We start from the raw sequence: 17,366 nt of genomic DNA on the forward strand, positions 1-17,366 counted from the left end.
GCGGAAACAAAGGGGTGTGTGCTCACGCCCCAAACTCAGGGGTGGAGAAACGCAAGCCAATGTGAGTCAGCGCTTCCAGAAAGCCTCAGTCTTTGCAAGGGGACCTTTGGGGAATGTCCACTTGTGGGCCCAGTCAGCATCCCGTCTTCGTAAAAGTCAGCCGCAGTCAGTCTCATGTGTTTGGACTTTTGAAGGTAGCCGCGGGTTCCTTGTGTTTTGGCTCCCTGTAAGGACTCCCTATACAGATGTCTGTGCTTCATCCTTCCTGCTTGCTATGAAGAGACAGACACACAGCACTCTTTGGAAACTTCCCAGACTGTGCAAAACTGAGGGGTGGGGCTGAAGGCATAAACACCCTGGCTCCAGTCCTCTCTTTCCTTATCGCCCCTTTCCTCTCGACCGGGGCTGGGTCCCCTCTCTGTAGTCTGCGTTTACCTTTAGAGACTGGTTGCACGTGGGCCGTTTTAGGAAACACAGATGGCTGTGATGTTGCTGTGGTCCGGCGCAGGGCCACGCACGCACCCTCCTGTCCCTCAACCGGCAGGTGCTCATATCCTGACAAGCTGCTGTGCACTGCGGCACTGCCCTCAGGAGCTTAAGGTGCACTGACCGGCACAGGAAAGAAATACGCAACCGTGGTATGTGGCTTCTGAGAGTTGTGAGGGCTCAGATAATCCCAGTGAGGCCTGGCATGAGACATGCTCATTTTTACAAATCCTGTGCAGCTCAGTTCCACTCGAAATATGGGAGGGGGAGATTACTGTGAGTTGGCTTCGGCTTCGTGGCTGCGAGTTGGATGACTTCTCCCACGTTTCATCTGGGTGAAAATCAGCTTTCCTTTTTCGGGTTAGGCTATCCCGGGGCACGTGAGGTCTGATTAGAAAGACCACAGCCGTACAGTTAGTGACGAGATTGCTCTTCTTCCTTAAATGAAGTCGTTCCAGTTCTCGGGCCTCTTGAGCAATCACGGAGACGTGTGCAGAGGCTTCTGGACCAGGCAGGGGGTGGGGGGACTGCCGGGGGGGGGGCTGCCCCGTGTTGGTGATAGTGAAGGCGAGCAGGCTGAGAGCTGCTCAGAGGTCATACAGAAAGTTCTCTGAGCACATCCCCCCTCCCCACGCCCCAACACTTCCTCTTCCCACCACATGCCAGACAGAGGGGTTTGTGTCCCTGTCTCTCAGTGCATCCAGTCCTACGGAAGTCCCCGCGTCTCCTCCACAGACACTACTTGGTGAGAGGCCAGCTTTAGATGTATTCAGTTCATTTTGCGTCTTCATTTCCAGCGCTTCTGGACACTGAGCGAGAGGCAAACCCCCCTGAAATGGTGACCTCCGAAAGGGTTCCCACCAGAGGGTTTTGTACACAACTACAGGGTCTTCTTTCAAACCTGCCTTCAGACACCCACTGCTCCTCTAGCACACAGTGTCCTCTTTTCTTCTTCTTAACATGGAGAAGCATTGTTTTTTACTTTTCTTTAAAAACAAAATTGGAGGGTGTTTGTTTTCATTGGATTTTAAATTTTAAAATGAAGTCTAAGGGTTTGGAGATTTAAATACATATACATATATATTGCCTTTCATTAAAAATATATTTCATTAACATACACTTCACATGCCCTACAATTCAATGGTTTAAGCATATTAAAAAAAGGATTTATCGTCATCAGGACGGTCAATTTTAGAACAATTTTTCTTCCACGTGTTCATTACTATTGGCTGCCCACTTCCTTGCCCCACCCCCTGCCATAACCCTAAGAAACGAGTGAGCCAGTTACTGTCTCTCTAAATTTTCCTATCCTGGATTTCATATCAAGAAAAGCACACGAACAAACCCCACAACAGTAACAAAATAAAACAGAGAAAAACTTCGATCGATCAGAAGGCAGGAAATGATAGAAAGTAGAACAAATTTTAAGTCGCCCAGATGGGAGAACAAATAATAAGGTGTTCCATTCGACCTTAACAACACCTGCCTCAATCCACTTTCCAGCACACTCTGTCTGCTAGCAAGACAGCGCACATCCCTGGTCTGTGCTTAAGGGCACTCACTGGACGCTCCATCCAGGCAGACCCTGCAGTGGATGTTGGCTTTCCCTGCCATCTGTGGCTTTAAAGCATATCTTTAAAAAGATTTGAAATGTTACTCTGACTTAGGGGAAAAATGGGGTGGGGGGGTGTCTGACACATAGTTTGTCACATTGCTAATCTCCATGAGCACAGTAGGATTTCTGTTTTGTGTATCCTACAAATAGCCTACTGTGAGACACTGATGCCTATGGGTCAACCTCCAGTGCCACCTTCACTGTCTTCCAAATGCTTATATGGCCACTGGGCATTTCTGGCAGTTTCCTCTCTCTTCCTTCCCTTTGACCACCCAAGTGTGGACATACACACTTACATTGGCTTCTTGGCCACCCGTGGTGAAAGACTGATTAAGTCATCCCTGTCCTGTGCAGAACACACTAACTTGTTGGCATAGCTAACTCACATCACCCAACCTCCCGGGCTGATGCAACCCCTAGGTGAGTGGTACCCGAGGGGGGGGTGGGCACAAGACCAGCCAATGTCACCCCAACCTCAGGTTAGCAGCCTGTTTAGGGAGATGGGTGGGGACTCTTCACCGAGCGGGCGACATAAATAGCGCTGTGGTTTGGCAGCTATTTGTCACCACTCCTTCCCCTCCCTCTGTGGAGAGCGTGTCAGCCTTTTTCACGTAGGCTTCCAGCCTCTGGTACGTGCTCAGTGGATGCTCAGGTCCTAAGTTCAGGCGGAGAAGGAGGGAGCATTCAGATGCATGCCACCCCTACCCCTTCTCCCATCGTTGCCCTTTCCTGTGATGGAAAGTAGCGGGCGCTCGCTTTTGTAATTGGCCGGGCACGCCAGACCAGATGCCCTCCTGTCTTTCCCTGTCGCACCATTCTCTCCTGACTGCTCATCCACTGTGAAGTCCTTAGACTGAGGAGAATCCGACGGGATTCCTTCATGCACGCTGCTTTTTGTACGCCCTTACAGATTAAACCAGGCCTGGCGCTTGGGCTAGGGAAGTTGAGGCACAGTTCTACCAAGCTCCTGCTTGTAACATGAAGACCAGAACCTGGAGGAGTCTGGTGCTTAGGGCCATGGAGATGCAGACGTCGCTGGAGTGGAGCTGTGTCTGTCGCTGCTCATGTGCCCAGCAGCAAGCCTCCTGTGTCAGAGTGGGAGGAGGAGGCTGAGCCCTGAGAACCCTCTTGCCCACCACGTGCCAGACAGCTGGGCTCAGCATCCACACACCCGCTAGCCCTCCGTTTGCACGTCTGTATTCTACAGTCGTGTGTTGAGCCTGCATGTTGAGCCTCCCCAGTTGATCCCCTCTTCATTAAAACTGGCTTTGGTAGACCAGAAGGCTCCCTTGTGTTCCAGGTACCACTGGAGGGAAAAGGGAAGCTGCTGCTGCAGGGGGGTGGTGAGTGGGGGGACTCAGTAATCCAGTGTTTAGCCATCTCTGTTCTGTCCCACTCCCTTCCGGAAGGGAAATCTGTACTGTTGGCTATTGCTTTTCAGAGTGGACCTCTGGAACGCCAGCAACTTGAAGTTCGGGGATGAGTTTCTGGGAGAGCTGAGGATCCCCCTGAAGGTCCTCCGACAGTCCAGCTCTTACGAAGCATGGTAAGGTCACTGCGTGCTCAGGCGAGGGGCGCCTGCTGGAGGCCTTCCCTCTAGAGGGCTGAGCTGAGCGATCAAAAGAAAGCGGAGAGGGGCCGCCAAAGTGAAGCGTCGTGACCCCTTCCACTCTGCACAGAGAGTCTGTGTGCTCCTGATGCGCAGCCCACAGTTCCCACAGCTCCAGCTTGGGGACCCAGTCCCTTTTCCGCAGCAGCGGGGGACAAGGTAGACGAGGGAGATGTGCAAACTCAAGTTCTAACTCACGCCGTGGAGTCTGTGCCGGCTCCTACGGCAGGGTAGAATTGTGCCTGTGGGCTTCTGAAACGACAGGTCTTTATGGGAGTATGAAGCCTGGATACGCAGTGTGGTCCGAGGATGCCTTGTTGCAGTCCACCTCAGCCACCGAGGCCATCGGAGCACGCTCCGTACGACTTTTCACCTTTTGCACGCAGGCAGCGGCATTGCTCAGTGGGAAGTCAGGCGCGTTGGGTACCTTCTAATTCTGTGGTCAGAACTCGGAATGTGTTGTTGGCTTGAAAGCCTCACCAAATACCCCAGGCTGGTTCCATGCCTCAGAGGCCAGAGCTGTTTACGTAACGTCTTAACCTGCACAGTCAGTGAAATCAGAGCCAGTACGGGTCCTGAACAAGAGGACAGAGAGAGAGAGCAGAGACTTGCACAGTCCGAAAACTTCCATACAAGTGACCACGCAGGCCACACAGGGTCCAGCAGGGCGCACCCCGACACTCTCACTCCTCTTTCTAACATACACCTTTATTCAAACCATCAGTGTGCTCTGCTTAAGGCTAGCCCATTGTCAAAGGTAAGGAGCCCTTGGGGTGAAGTGGGTTAGGCATTGGACTATGAACCACAAGGTCAGCAGTTTGAAACCAGCTGCTCTGTGGGAGAAATAGGGGGCATTCTACTCCTGTAAAGATTTACAGTCTTGCCAACCCACAGGGGCAGTTTTAGTCTGTCCTACTGAATGGCTTTGAGTTGGAATAATCGACTAGATGGCAGTGTGCTTGGTTCATTGTCAGGTGTCAGTCTTAACGGGTAAATACATGATTTAACTGTGAAGTCGACCCCAACTCCTGACATGCACTTTCAGACACTTCTCCTCCTGCAGCTCCCGTCTGCTTCCCCTTCTCCTCCTCCTCCTCATTCCTGCCACTCTTTTCTGCCTTTGTCCCTTCACCTCTCAAGCGGGGCCTCTTTTTAAGGCGTCAGGAGTAAGCCTCCTTTGGTGAGACACATCCATCATCCCAGGCTGTCCAAAGGCCCTACCCCTACCCCAGACCCTGCAGAATCACCCTCGTGTCCCCCACCTGCCACCTGCTTTGGACCCCGACACACGAAGAGCTGGGTGTGCAGCTGAGCAGGATGAGGGGCGTGAGTGTGACAAGAACCAGCCCTTCAAGGATGCTGTTGGCTCCCACTGACATGCTCCTGTGTGTCCTTCCCAGGTATTTCCTTCAGCCCCGGGATAATGGCAGTAAGAGCTTGAAACCAGGTGACCTGGGTTCCTTGCGGTTGAACGTGGTGTACACAGAAGACCATGTTTTCTCATCAGACTACTACAGCCCCCTCCGGGACCTCCTGCTCAAGTCCTCAGACGTGGAGGTAACTCGCCTGAGGCCCCTTTTTGGTTTACCCACCGATGACCTTTGTCAAACTGAGCATAAACATTGCTCAGACTGGGGTGGGAGGACAGGCCTCCTGCACCTCAGCTGCTTCCTCTCCTTATTTTGTTGAGCTTCACCAGTGAGTGGCCCCAGGGCGCCTCCAGGTTGTTTTTGTGCCCTGCCTGCCACCAGCAGATTCTTATCTCTTCTTGCTGTCTGCAAGGGGGGACACACCCAGCTCCTCTGCTGTTAGAACCGTTGTGAGAACCGCAGGCAGGGTGTACAACTTCCTAATTTTTGTCTTTGACAGTCAACCAAATATGGCTGTGGTTTCCTTTGCTCTGAGACCCCCGTTCTGGGTGAATTGAGGGGCTGGAGGGGAGGAGAGAGAGAACATGTGGGGTTCTCTTCTGCAGGTGATCCTGCGAGGGGACGCACTCCAAAGGCACCTGTAAACTAGAGGCCTTCGTGTGATGTCCCCCCTGTGACGAGTATTTTTCTGTCTCAGCCAATAGCTGCATTTACCATCATGGCTCCAAGAGACCGGGTAACAAAAGAAAGCAGAAAAGGAAGAGACACAATTCACCCTTCTTTCTGGAGCAACCTTGTAACGCGCGCACGCACACACACACACACGCACACACACACACGCACGCACACACACACACACACGCAGGTATATGAATGATTAATGGGGAGAATGGTTTCTCTGGAGGGCTTGGGTTTTACATTACTGCCCCCTAGTGATTGAAATCACCAAATAGCATGAATTTCACATGGGAGTAAAATTGTGCCGGGCGGGCATCATTCAAAGTCAGTCGCAGCAGTACATCAACAGGGAGCTGGCAGATCTCCAAGCTGGATTCAGAAGGTGGATCTTGGTGGAAAGCAGAGAATACCAGAAAGATATTGGCTTGTGTTTTACTGACTCCACAAAGGCTTCCGACTGTGTGGCTCCTAACAAATGATGGGTAACATTGCACAGAACGGGAATTCCAGAGCTCTAATTGCACTCATGTTAAACCTAGATAGAGACCGCGAGGCAGTTGTTGAGACACAACTGAGCGAAGGAATGCTTCATGGTTTGCAATCAGGAAAGGTGTGTATCACTGGTCCAGCCTTTCACCATTCGTAGTCAATGTGAATGCTGAGCAAAAACAAACCAAGAAACAGGAATATGCGAAGAAGAACACGCTAATTGGGATTGGAGGAAGGCTCGTTAACAACCTGTAATATTCAGATACAAAACCTTGCCTTCTAAAAGTGAAGAGACCATGAAGCACTTACTGATGAGGATCCAACACTTCGGCTTTAGAAGGGCTTACCTCTCAAAGTGCAAGAAAGCAGTCCTCAACAGGACCAGTGAGTAACATGACAAACGACGATATACTGAAGTGCTCAAAGATTTCGTTTTACAGTCAATGTGCAGGGAGTCGGCAGTCAAGGAATTAAATGGTATCTGCTTTGGCAAAACCAGAAAACCAAACTTACTACCATGAAGCTGATGCTGACTCATAGTGACCCCATAGGACAGGGTAGAGTGCCTCTGTGCCTTTCTGAGACTGTAACTCTTTCCTGGAGCAGCTTGTGGTTTTGAACTGCCAACCTTAGCGCTCACAGCCCATTGAGTAACCACTAAGCTACCAGAGCTCCTTCCGAATTGGCAATCTGCTGTAAAATACCTCATTCGAGTATTAAAAAGTAAGATGCCACTCTGAGGACCTAAATGCGCTTGACCCAAGCCATGGCATTTTCAATCACTGCGTCTATATGGGAGAGCTAGACAGCAGACCAAGAGACCAGAGGGAAAGACACATTTGAATTATACTGTTGATGGAAGAATATTGACTATGCCAGGGACTGCCAGGAGAACAAACAAGCCTGGGAAGAAGTGCTTCGTGGAAGTGAGGTTGGTGGCACTTAGGACATGTCATCAGGGAGGACGAGCCCCCTGAGAAAGACATCAGGCTCCCCAAGTAGAAAGACCAGGAGGGTCGGCAGAAAGAGCAAGGTCCTCCGCGAGATGGGTTGACACGCAACCTGGGGCTCATACACGGCAAGGATTGGAGGACGTCGCGGGACCGGGCAGTGTTTCATTCATTCGGTTGTACTAACTAGGGTCACCAGGGGTCACAGCTGACATGGCAGCAGTGGGCAACAGTGACTGGAAAAGTCTGGCACCGGCGAGGAAATGGAAATGCCCTGTATCCACCAAGAATGGGCGTGGGAAGCCTGCCCCGCAGCTCCCCTGGGTCTGAGGCTCACTCAGTTGTCCGGGCACCTCCCTCGGAGCGTTCATGCTGTCTCTGTCTTTGCTCAGCCGGTGTCTGCGTCTGCGGCCCATATTCTGGGGGAAGTGTGTCGAGAAAAGCAGGAGGCTGCAATTCCGCTGGTACGACTCTTCCTGCACTACGGCAAGATCGTGCCTTTCATCAGCGCCATCGCCAATGCCGAGGTGGAGAGGACGCAGTGAGTACCCAGGCCTCACTTCCCCACCCGCACCCTCCCTCCCTCGTCCCTTCCCTCCCACCCCCGCCTTCCCACCTCGGATCTCTGCAAGCACATCCAAACATGTCTAGGGAAGTTTAAGGTTCCCTTGGGGTCCCTGGGAAGTGCAAACACTGATGTGCTCAAGAGTAAGCGCAAGGTTGGTGGGTCGACCCATCTGGAGGTAACTCGGAGAAAGCCTGGAGATTTGTTGTGAAACAGCAGCCGTTGAAAAGCCCAAGTAGCACAGTTCCATTCTGACGCACGCTGGGCTCCACCTGACAGTAACGGGTTTCTTGGCTTAAAGTTACTCTCCCCATAAAGGAGAACACAGGCAGCAGAGGACTGGAGTAATCGATGGGCAGTGCAGGTCACTCTCAGACACTGCTTTGAAGGACAGGGTGTTAAGGAAATAGAGGAATAAGCAGGCTCTCTCAGTTAATGATCTAAATTCTGATTTCTCTTTCAGAGACAGGCCTACTGGTTTTTAGTTTTGTTTTGGGTATTTGTTGTTGTTGTTTTAAAAACACCACTTCACCTTTTCCTTAGGCTATCTCAAAGTAAGGATGCAAAGCCTCGGGGTGAATGTGGGCTCCCTGAAAGCTCGAGGTTCCGCCGTGACCTCACAGTCGGTGTGGAGGTCCCCTTGGGTTACAGTTTAAGAGCGCCGTGTGGGTCAGCAGGAGCCCTCGTGGCGTAGTGGTTACGAGTTGGGCAGCTAACTGAAAGGTCAGGTGTTTGCAACCTCCAACCAGCTCCATGGGCAAAGAGGAGGCTTTCTACTCCTGTAAAGAGTTACCGTCTCAGAAACCCACAGGGGCAGTTCTGCCCGGTTCTGTAGGGTCACTATGGGTCAGCATCAGCTCGGTGGCAGTGAGTATGGCGTTTTGGTTTATATCAGTGGAGCCATAGACTGCAAATTGGTGGGCGCTACACCCCCTGTTCTGCCGAATGAGCTGCGCCCTGGACACCCTCAGAGAGGCAGGTAGCACTTTGTAATGGGGATAGGCCCAGCATGCCTCCACCATGCTGGGTGAAGTTTAGTGCCCTGTGTAGGGCGAGTCTCTGCCAGACCTTGTTTCCTGATGAGAACTTTGGGCACCAACTCATTGCTAGAGAGCCGCTTCTGACTCATAGGGACCCTATAGAGCAGTGGTTCCCAACCTTCCTCCTGCCGCAACCCTTTCATACAGTTCCTTATGTTGTGGTGAACCCCAACCATACCGTTATTTTCGTTGCTACTTCATAACTCTAATTTTGCTACTGTTATGAATTGTCATGTAAATATCTGATAAGCAGGATGTATTTTCATCCTTACAAATTGCACATAATGAAAGCATAGTGATGAATCACAAAAGCAGTATGTCATTATAGATTGTGAGATATTGATTTCTAATGAAATTTTGTCTTGAAGCATGGTGTAGCATGGGTAACAGTCTTCACACCAGGTACTGGTATGTGTGCGTATCTGCATGTGGGCAGACCCTCCTGGAGATGGGTAGAGGAGCGGTGTCTCAGTTCCTATGTGTTTTCCGATGATCTTAGGCAACCCCTGGGAAAGGGTCATTCGACCCCCAAAGGGGCCGAGACCCACAGGTTGAGAACCACTGCTGTAGAGGGTTTCCCAGGCAGTAAATCTTTCCTGGATCCTCCAGCCTCCTCTTTCTCCCAAGGACCAGCAGCTGGTGGGTCCAGACCTTCAGGTTAGCGGCCCACTGCTTAACCACTGTGGCCCCAAGGGAGAAGGTGAGGAGTTGGCAAAGATGGACCCAAGATGTTACCCTCTGACTGGGAACCCAGGTGTAGATGGTTGACAGAGGAGCAAGACCCAGAGGGGTGGGTTTCAGAATGGCCAGCCTGCGCTCCTCTCCAAAGACAGCCTCCCGTGGCTGCTCAGTGGATCCCTTACAGAGCAGAACTCCTTCCAGGCTGTGCTCAGTTGTCATAGATCCAGGAATCAACCACCAGGTCTTTCCTCCGCGGCACTGCTGGGTGGGCCCAACATCACACCAGGTGTGCCCATGGGGGGCCTGGGTCTTGACCTCATAAAAATATCTGAAACAGACTCATTGGGGGGTGGCCTTCTACTTCTGGATCAGACAGTAGGGTGACCCCCCCCAAAGCAGGCTCTGCTTGGTGGACATGCGTCAGTGTGGCCTGAAGACAAAAACCGGGTCCCCGATTGTTTTCCAGAGATCCAAATACCATCTTCCGAGGGAACTCCCTGACCTCCAAGTGCATCGATGAGACGATGAAGCTGGCAGGGATGCACTACCTCCATGACACCCTGAAGCCCATCATCGAGGAGGTGAGCGCCCGGCACACCCCCGCGGCCCTCTCAATAGTCTGAAGAGGGGCGCCGAGCTTCCCTGCCCTGGGAGAGCTCTTGTGTTCATCGGGAATGCTAACACACGTAGGGAAGACTGCAAGGCCTGCCGCTTCACCGAGAACCATCACTTTAACACCAGCCCTCTTGTTTATTTCACCCCAGGAACCCCATTTTCCTTGCTTTTTTAGAGAGGTGTCTTGATTTATATTCCATGGTCCGCTGCACTTTTTTTTTAATTCAAAAAAGAAATCCTTGATCATCCTGTCATCCACCTAGAAACCGCAGGACCTGCAAGGATAAGGCGGTTCTTTGCGACGATGTCCGCGTCCCCCCATCTTCCTACAGCCACGGGGACTATTTTTCTGTTTTCTCCAGAGCCCTCCTGCAGCCCCGAGCTCCCGCCTCATTATCGCTCCCCTGCAGTCGGCCGCAGTCCTTTCAGACTGGCCCTTGAGTAACACATAGAAACCACACGCTTCCGCCCCAAATGACTCAGCGCTTTCTACCCTAACCTGTTAAAAGTGATACCTTGTCAGACCCTTTCCCCACCCCACCCTAAGGACAGTTTCATAAAAAACAGGCAAACGAGAGAGAGAAAATTTTAAATAGCATTCAGGTTTGAGCTGTGAACCGAAAAATAAAATAGGGGAAAAAGTCATTTTAGCATTTTGCAGTCAAAAATTGTGATTCCAGCATAATGACACTCGATGGCCTGTGAGCGCTCAGAGAAAACGGTCTTCTGAAACCTGCTGTGTGCGCATCGCCTGCTGTCTCCTGCACTGTTACCCCCTGACTCACCCCTCCAGAGACCCTGCATTATTGCCCTGCCAGCTGGTGCAGCTGCAGCAAGGAGGAGCTCCTTCCTTACCCCCACGGGGTGCGGGGCCTGGCTTTGATCCCCACTGCCTACTGGTAGCCCTGCAGGAGGCTCCCCAGTCCCCCGGCTTCTGTGCCCACAGACAGGGCTGCAGAAGCCCTCATTCAGAGCTGTTCTCCGAATCCCGCTCAGGATGCCCATCTTGGTGAGGCCTGCTGCCCCGGCCCCCACACCGCCTCCTGTGCCCTGGGACGTGCCCTGCCTCACCCTTGTTCTCGGCTCTTTCCAGATATGCCAAAGCCACAAGTCTTGTGAAATTGACCCAGTGAAGTTAAAAGATGGCGAAAACCTTGAAAACAACATGGTAAGAACTTCCCCTGTTCCGTTCATGGGCACGTTTCCCACCGCCAGCCACCTGCTCTTGAGGTTTTTCAGTATCGCAGCTCCGTGGGGCTCTGGTGGAGCCCTGGTGGCATAGTGATTATGCATCTGCTAGTGCGGGGTCTGCCGTCCAAAACCATCAGTCACGGGGGAAAGACAAGGCTTTCTACTCCCATAAAGAGTTACAGTCTTAGACACCCGCAGGGGCAGTTCTACCCCATCCTATGGGGTCCCTATGAGTCAGCATCGACTCAATGGCAGGGTGTAGTGGCAAGGACATCTCTGACCATAAGCTTTCAGGCTAGGGCTGGGAAGCAGGCTGAGTAGGAGAGTCTGGAATGGAGAGGTTTGCAAGTACTGTCTGCCCTTAGTGTATTCCGTGGTAGTTCAGCACATGTGAACCTGTCAGTCCAGGCTGACAACCACGCATGGATCCACACCAGCCATGGCTCTCTGTTCGTTCACGTCCCTGCTCAGTTCCACTGCCCACCGGGCTTCTTGGACTCTCCTGCTCTTTTCCTCCCGTCCTGGACTCCCCAGGAGTGCTCTCGTTAGAGACGGCCTCCCATGCCTTACCAGTCTGCCTCGCCTGGTCTTGAACCTCCACCTCGGCAAGCTGATATGCCCACATGATGCCCCTGAGAGCTAGCAAACCTCCCTAATTTTGACACTTCACCTTAAAGTGTTCATCTTTTCCTATAATTTCCTCAGGCCGGGTCATGCCTGAGGCAAAGTGCGTGCTTTCAGAAAGCTATATTCTTTCCCATATTTTTCAGCTTTTAAAAGTTTTATTCATTTAGCAGTTGAGAATAATCTCAGGATAGTAATGTCAGGTAATCTTCACTCTTTCAATGTTTTCATTTAACAACACATAACTATAATTTTCTTTTTTTATATCATTTTATTGGGGCTCGTTCAACTCTTATCACAATCCATCCATCCATCCATTGTGTCAAGCACAATTGTACACTGGCTGCCATTACCATTCTCAAAACATTCTCCTCTACTTGAGCCCCCAGTATCAGCTCCTCATTTTGCCCCTCCCTTCCCACACCCCTTCCTCACAGACCCTTGATAATTTATAAATTATTATTATTTTGTCATATCTTACACTGTCCGACATCTCCCTTCACCCACTTTTCTCTTGTCTGTCCCCCAGTGGGGAGGGTGTTATATGTAGATTTGTAATCAGTTCCCCCTTCATATCCCCTCCTTTCCTCCTCCCTCCTGCTATCCCCACTCTCGACACTGGTCCTGAAGGGATCATCTGCCCTGGATTCCCTGTGTTTCCAGCTCTCATCTGTACCAATGTACATCCTCTGGTCTAGCAGGATTTGTAAGATAGAATTGGGATAATGATAGTACGGGGTGTGGAGAAGCATTAAAGAACTAGAGGAAAGTTGTATGTTTCATCTCTGCTATACTGCACCCTGACTGGGTTATCTCCTCCCCGGGAACCTTCTGTAAGGGGATGTCAGTTGCCTACAGGTGGGCTTTGGGTATCCACTCTGCACTCCCCCTCTTTCACAATGGTATGATTTTTTTGTTCTTTGATGCCTGATACCTGATCCCATTGACACCTCATGATCACACAGGCTGGTGTGCTTCTTTCATGTAGGCTTTGTTGATTCTCAGTTAGATGGCTGCTTGTTTATTTTCAAGCCTTTAAGACCCTAGATGCTATATCTTTTGATAGCTGGGCACCATCAGCTTTCTTCACCACATTTTCTTATGCACCCATTTGTCTTCAGCGATCGTGTCGGGAAGGTGAGCATCATGGAATGCCAGTGTAATAGAACAAAGTGTTCTTGCATTGAGGGAGTACTTGAGTGGAGACCCAATGTCCATCTGCTACCTTAATACTAAACCCAAAAGCATAGATCTATTTCCCCATCATCATATATGAATATATTTACATATGTACATGGCTCTATTTAGACCTCTATAAATGCCCTTTGCCTCCTGGTTCTTTCCTCTAGTTCCTTTTACTTCAGGAAGCTATATTTTAATGGGTTTTAATCCCATACTCTATGGAATTGTGGTAGAGAAGAAGGAGACAGTGGTCTTTTTTGTTTGTTTTGTTTTATTTCTTCTTCTCTATTCCCCAGAATGCCAAGGAACAATTAGTTTCATTGCTATATATCATTATAAGTTTTAGGAAGTGTTTTAAGAGGAGATGGGTTTTTTTGTGTATTAGGAAGTATGTCTTTTATGCAGCAAGCTACACAAAAAGGTCTGAAACAGTTAAGCGTTAAGTGCTCACTGAAAGCACCCTGGAAGAGAGGCCTGTTGATCTGCTTCTGAAACATCAGCTGCTGAAAGCTCTATGGGGTGCAGTTCTGCTCTGGCCCACACGGGGTCGCCATGAGTTGGAGCCGCCTCAATGGCAACAGTGTCAACAGTGATCGAATGAATCCAGGGTGGAGGTCAGAAAGGAGAGAGGAAGTCTGGCCCAGGGCATGGAGGAAGGGAACAATGTGCTAAGTTTCCGAGAAGGTTGAGAGCAGAGTATACCCTGGACAGAGAGGAGGCAGGGAGGGGCTTGACCTTAGTTGGCCTCGTGAGAGGCTGGAAAGTTGGGCTTGGATCCTAAAGGCGAGAAGCAGCAGGAAGCTCAAGGCAGGGCAGTGATGTGGTCAGACTTGCCTGTGAGGAAGCTCTCTCTGGGGACTGCATGGGCAAATTTGGACAGAGAGGTGTGGCTGGAGGCCCACGGATTATCCGGAGATGACTGATTAGGGAACTCAGAGACCATGGAGTCGGCCCAGTGAGGCCAATCAGGGCCAGCTAGAAGTTGAAGCCCTCCTCCATTTCTTCCGCTCTCTGTTCTCCTATGTCCCTTTCCATCATGTTTTTGTCTCTTCTTTTTCCACCTCCATGCACCCATTCCCCATCCCTCTGTCACTCTGACCTTCCATCATGCATCCATCCATCCATCTATCCATCCATTGTCCATCATTCCTTCATTTCCATCCTTCCTTCCTTCATTCCATCCACCATCTATTCTTCCATACATCATTCCTTCATTCCATCCATCATCCATCCATTCATCATCTATTCATATACATCCATAATCTATTCAGCCAGCCAGCCAGCCCCCCCAGGCAATGTTTCCTTTGTACCTCCTATGTGCCAGCCGCTGTTTGGGAACTTGGGAGACAGTCTTGAACAAGAGACAAAACTCTCCTTCCATTCCAGTGGAATGTCCTGGAAAGAATTGTGTGGTGTGTCAGAGATGGATCAGCACTATCGAGAGAAGGGGCCCCGGTGGCGTAGTAGATTACACATTGGCCTGCTAACAGCAAGGTCATCAGTTCAAACTCACCGGCCACTTCAGGAGAGATCGGGTCGCTGAGTCAGAATTGACTTGATGGCAGGGATGTTTGCTTGTGGTTGTTGTTCTCATGGAGAGAAGTCACGCAGGCAGGGCCTCAGGTCACCAGGGGAGGTGGTCTCCCTGAGTAGATGGCTTTTGACGAAGTGGTTTCCATGGAAAAGACCTGCTGGGCATGCTCTGTCAGCAGCCCTGGCCTAGAGTCTGGCCGCCGGTCTGCACCTGCCCAGTGTCTATGTCTGCTCTGGGAGTGGGCCTCTCAGCCCCCAGGGACCCCAGCTTGGGGCTGCCCTCCAGGGCAAAGCACAGATCCCGGCTGCCCCCTCTGCCTCCCAGCGCTGGCGGGCCTGCGTGACATGTCCCCCCGCTGTTGCAGGAGAACCTGAGGCAGTACGTGGACCGCATCTTCACTGGGATCTCCAAGTCTGGGGTGAGCTGCCCCACCGTCATGTGCGATATTTTCTTCTCCCTGAGGGAGTCGGCCGCCAAGCGCTTCCAAGGTGAGTCGCCCTCCTCGGCATATGCTTACCGGCGCTCGAATTAACCACAGCCCCTCCCTCAGTAAGTATCCTCCCGCCTGCCTTGTGCGCCCCCCCCTGTCCCTTGGGCTGGCTTCAGCGCAAACCAAAACAGGGGCATTTTAGAGTCTGCACAGGCAGTGTCAAACAAAAACCATTTTAACCCATAGCTTGCTGCAATGGAGCTCCGGGTGGTGTCAGAACCCGGCAAGCCCTCGCTGGCCATTCCTCCGTGGTTATGTGCCTGGAGTGTTTTTCTGTTCGTGTTTTGTTTCGTTTGCTACCAGTCGTTAGCTTCTCAGAGAATGTGTTCCATCCCGTCTGTGCTGTGTTCTCCTGGTGGTGAGCCTTCCTAGCATTGGGACAGTGTTCCGGGCAGAGACCCCGGGTGTGGCAACCAGGGGGTGTGCTTGGCTGCTTACTGAAAAGGTTGGAGGTCCAAGCCCACCTGGAGGGGGCCTCGGAAGAAAGGCCTGGTGATCTTGTTCCAAACAATTAGTCCCTGAAAACCTTGTGGAGCAGAGCCCTGCCCTGATACACCCGAGGGCCGGCCCGCGTCAGTTGGAGTCAGCGTGGCAGCCCTTGGCATGTGAGCATTTCTGAGTGACAGTGTTTGTTACCCCTCTGGAGAACATGCACTGCCCCCTAAAATATTTCCCGCTTTTTTTTTCTTGTAGTGAGTTGGGAGGCATTGGCTAGTGGTGTGGACATAGCAAGCCTTGCCCCCTCATCTAACCGAAGAGACAAGTGCATGAGAGTGTTGTGGAAGTATTTGGGGCACAGGGGCAGTGAGGCCTTTTCCGGAGATCTGAGTGCAGTTCTGTAGAACACCTGCTTGTTCATTGTGCTGGGTGCTACGGGGTGTCGCCCTAACCACCCTGCACAGAGTGTCCCGGGAGCCAGGCCCCGGCAAAGTCCTTGCTCGGGCTGGAGGAGCAGGGTTTGTCATGACTGTGATGACCAGGGACCGGGGTACAGTCAGAGGACTTCTCGGAAGCCAGAGTCTCACAGGCCGAGGTCAGAGGATGGCTTCGAGAGGAGAGCAGAGGCCCCTTCACCTGCCTCCCCCTGAAGGGAGAGACCATTGGACAATTCCACTCTCTCCCTCCCAGGATTGGCCTGAAGGATGGAGTGGATTCTATCTCGCTGACCTTGGAGAACCTTAGCGCTCACGTTAGTTGCAAACTAGACAGGTCAAGAAGGGGAACAAGACCATAAGAGGTCCCCACACCTTAGAACAACCAACCTTGGGCTGTCAAAAGGGCAGCATGGCCCCAAGGACCAAGTGCAGGCGGCTCAGAAAGGAGGAAGAACGGAAACAAGAAACAGGGGAGGGGTGGGAGGTTGTGAGATGAGATGAAACAAAAGGTGCAGAAATCATTACATGGAAAACTGCTCTGGTCTACAGACCTGCAGCCAGTTTGCAATGAAAAGGTTTCGTGGTGTGTGTGTGTGTGTGTGTGTGTGTGTGTGTGTGTGTGTTGTAAATCATCATTCCGAACAATCCCTGGGACCCAGACAGCGAGATAGTGGTCTTTCAAACTCCAGGCCCTTTTGTCCACACCCACTGGAAACAACAGCTTTCCATCTCCCTCCCAACACTGCTGGGGGCCTGGTCATCTGCAGGCTGAGATGCTCCTGGGATAGCCTGTTAGGAGCAGGGGACAGGCCGCATTCAGTATTCTTGGAAAGACAATTCCCAGATGCATTGAAGCAGGCCGTCAATCCTGTGTTTTGGAATACAATGATAATAAATGAGATATATTCTCACATCCTAGATGTGAATAGATGACCACAGAATGGGCAGACCTCTCTTGTCTCACCATTATTGCTTAGTGAATTGATCAGATGTCTGATTATAGCCCCAGATCCCCAACAGAGGCTGTGCATGAGACACCAAACCCTTCCCCGAAGGAAGCAATGTCTTCAATCCTGGTCAGAGTGGGAGAGGGTGGGGAGGGCGCGGGAGCTGCAGGCATTCTGGCTGAAGCATTCTGTCCAGAGGTGCTCACAGATAAAGACGTGACCCCCTTTTTCCTGCTTGCAGATGACCTGGATGTGAGGTACACTGCAGTGAGCAGCTTCATTTTCTTGAGGTTCTTTGCGCCTGCCATTCTCTCCCCCAACCTCTTCCAGCTCACCCCTCACCACACGGTAAGTGAGCAGGGGAGCCCCACTCGCGTGCTGTCAGAATTTTCGTGAGTCAGCAGCCGAGCTTGGGCTCGGCGCCA

The 17,366-nt window shown here is 51.5% G+C and overlaps 1 protein-coding gene across 1 annotated transcript in view; it reads left to right on the forward strand.

Moving 5' to 3' along the window:
- RASA3 (RAS p21 protein activator 3) overlaps positions 1-17,366 on the forward strand; it is a 259,051-nt gene that overhangs the window by 206,466 nt on the left and 35,219 nt on the right. The window contains exons 9-15 of the mRNA XM_075563383.1: positions 3,543-3,647; positions 5,111-5,267; positions 7,590-7,738; positions 9,950-10,064; positions 11,192-11,266; positions 14,994-15,117; positions 17,183-17,289. Of these exons, the coding sequence (XP_075419498.1) occupies positions 3,543-3,647; positions 5,111-5,267; positions 7,590-7,738; positions 9,950-10,064; positions 11,192-11,266; positions 14,994-15,117; positions 17,183-17,289 (832 nt within the window). The remainder of the gene's footprint in view (positions 1-3,542; positions 3,648-5,110; positions 5,268-7,589; positions 7,739-9,949; positions 10,065-11,191; positions 11,267-14,993; positions 15,118-17,182; positions 17,290-17,366) is intronic.

The sequence above is a fragment of the Tenrec ecaudatus genome, chromosome 11 (genome assembly GCF_050624435.1).
Source record: "Tenrec ecaudatus isolate mTenEca1 chromosome 11, mTenEca1.hap1, whole genome shotgun sequence".
Classification (NCBI taxonomy): domain Eukaryota; kingdom Metazoa; phylum Chordata; class Mammalia; order Afrosoricida; family Tenrecidae; genus Tenrec; species Tenrec ecaudatus.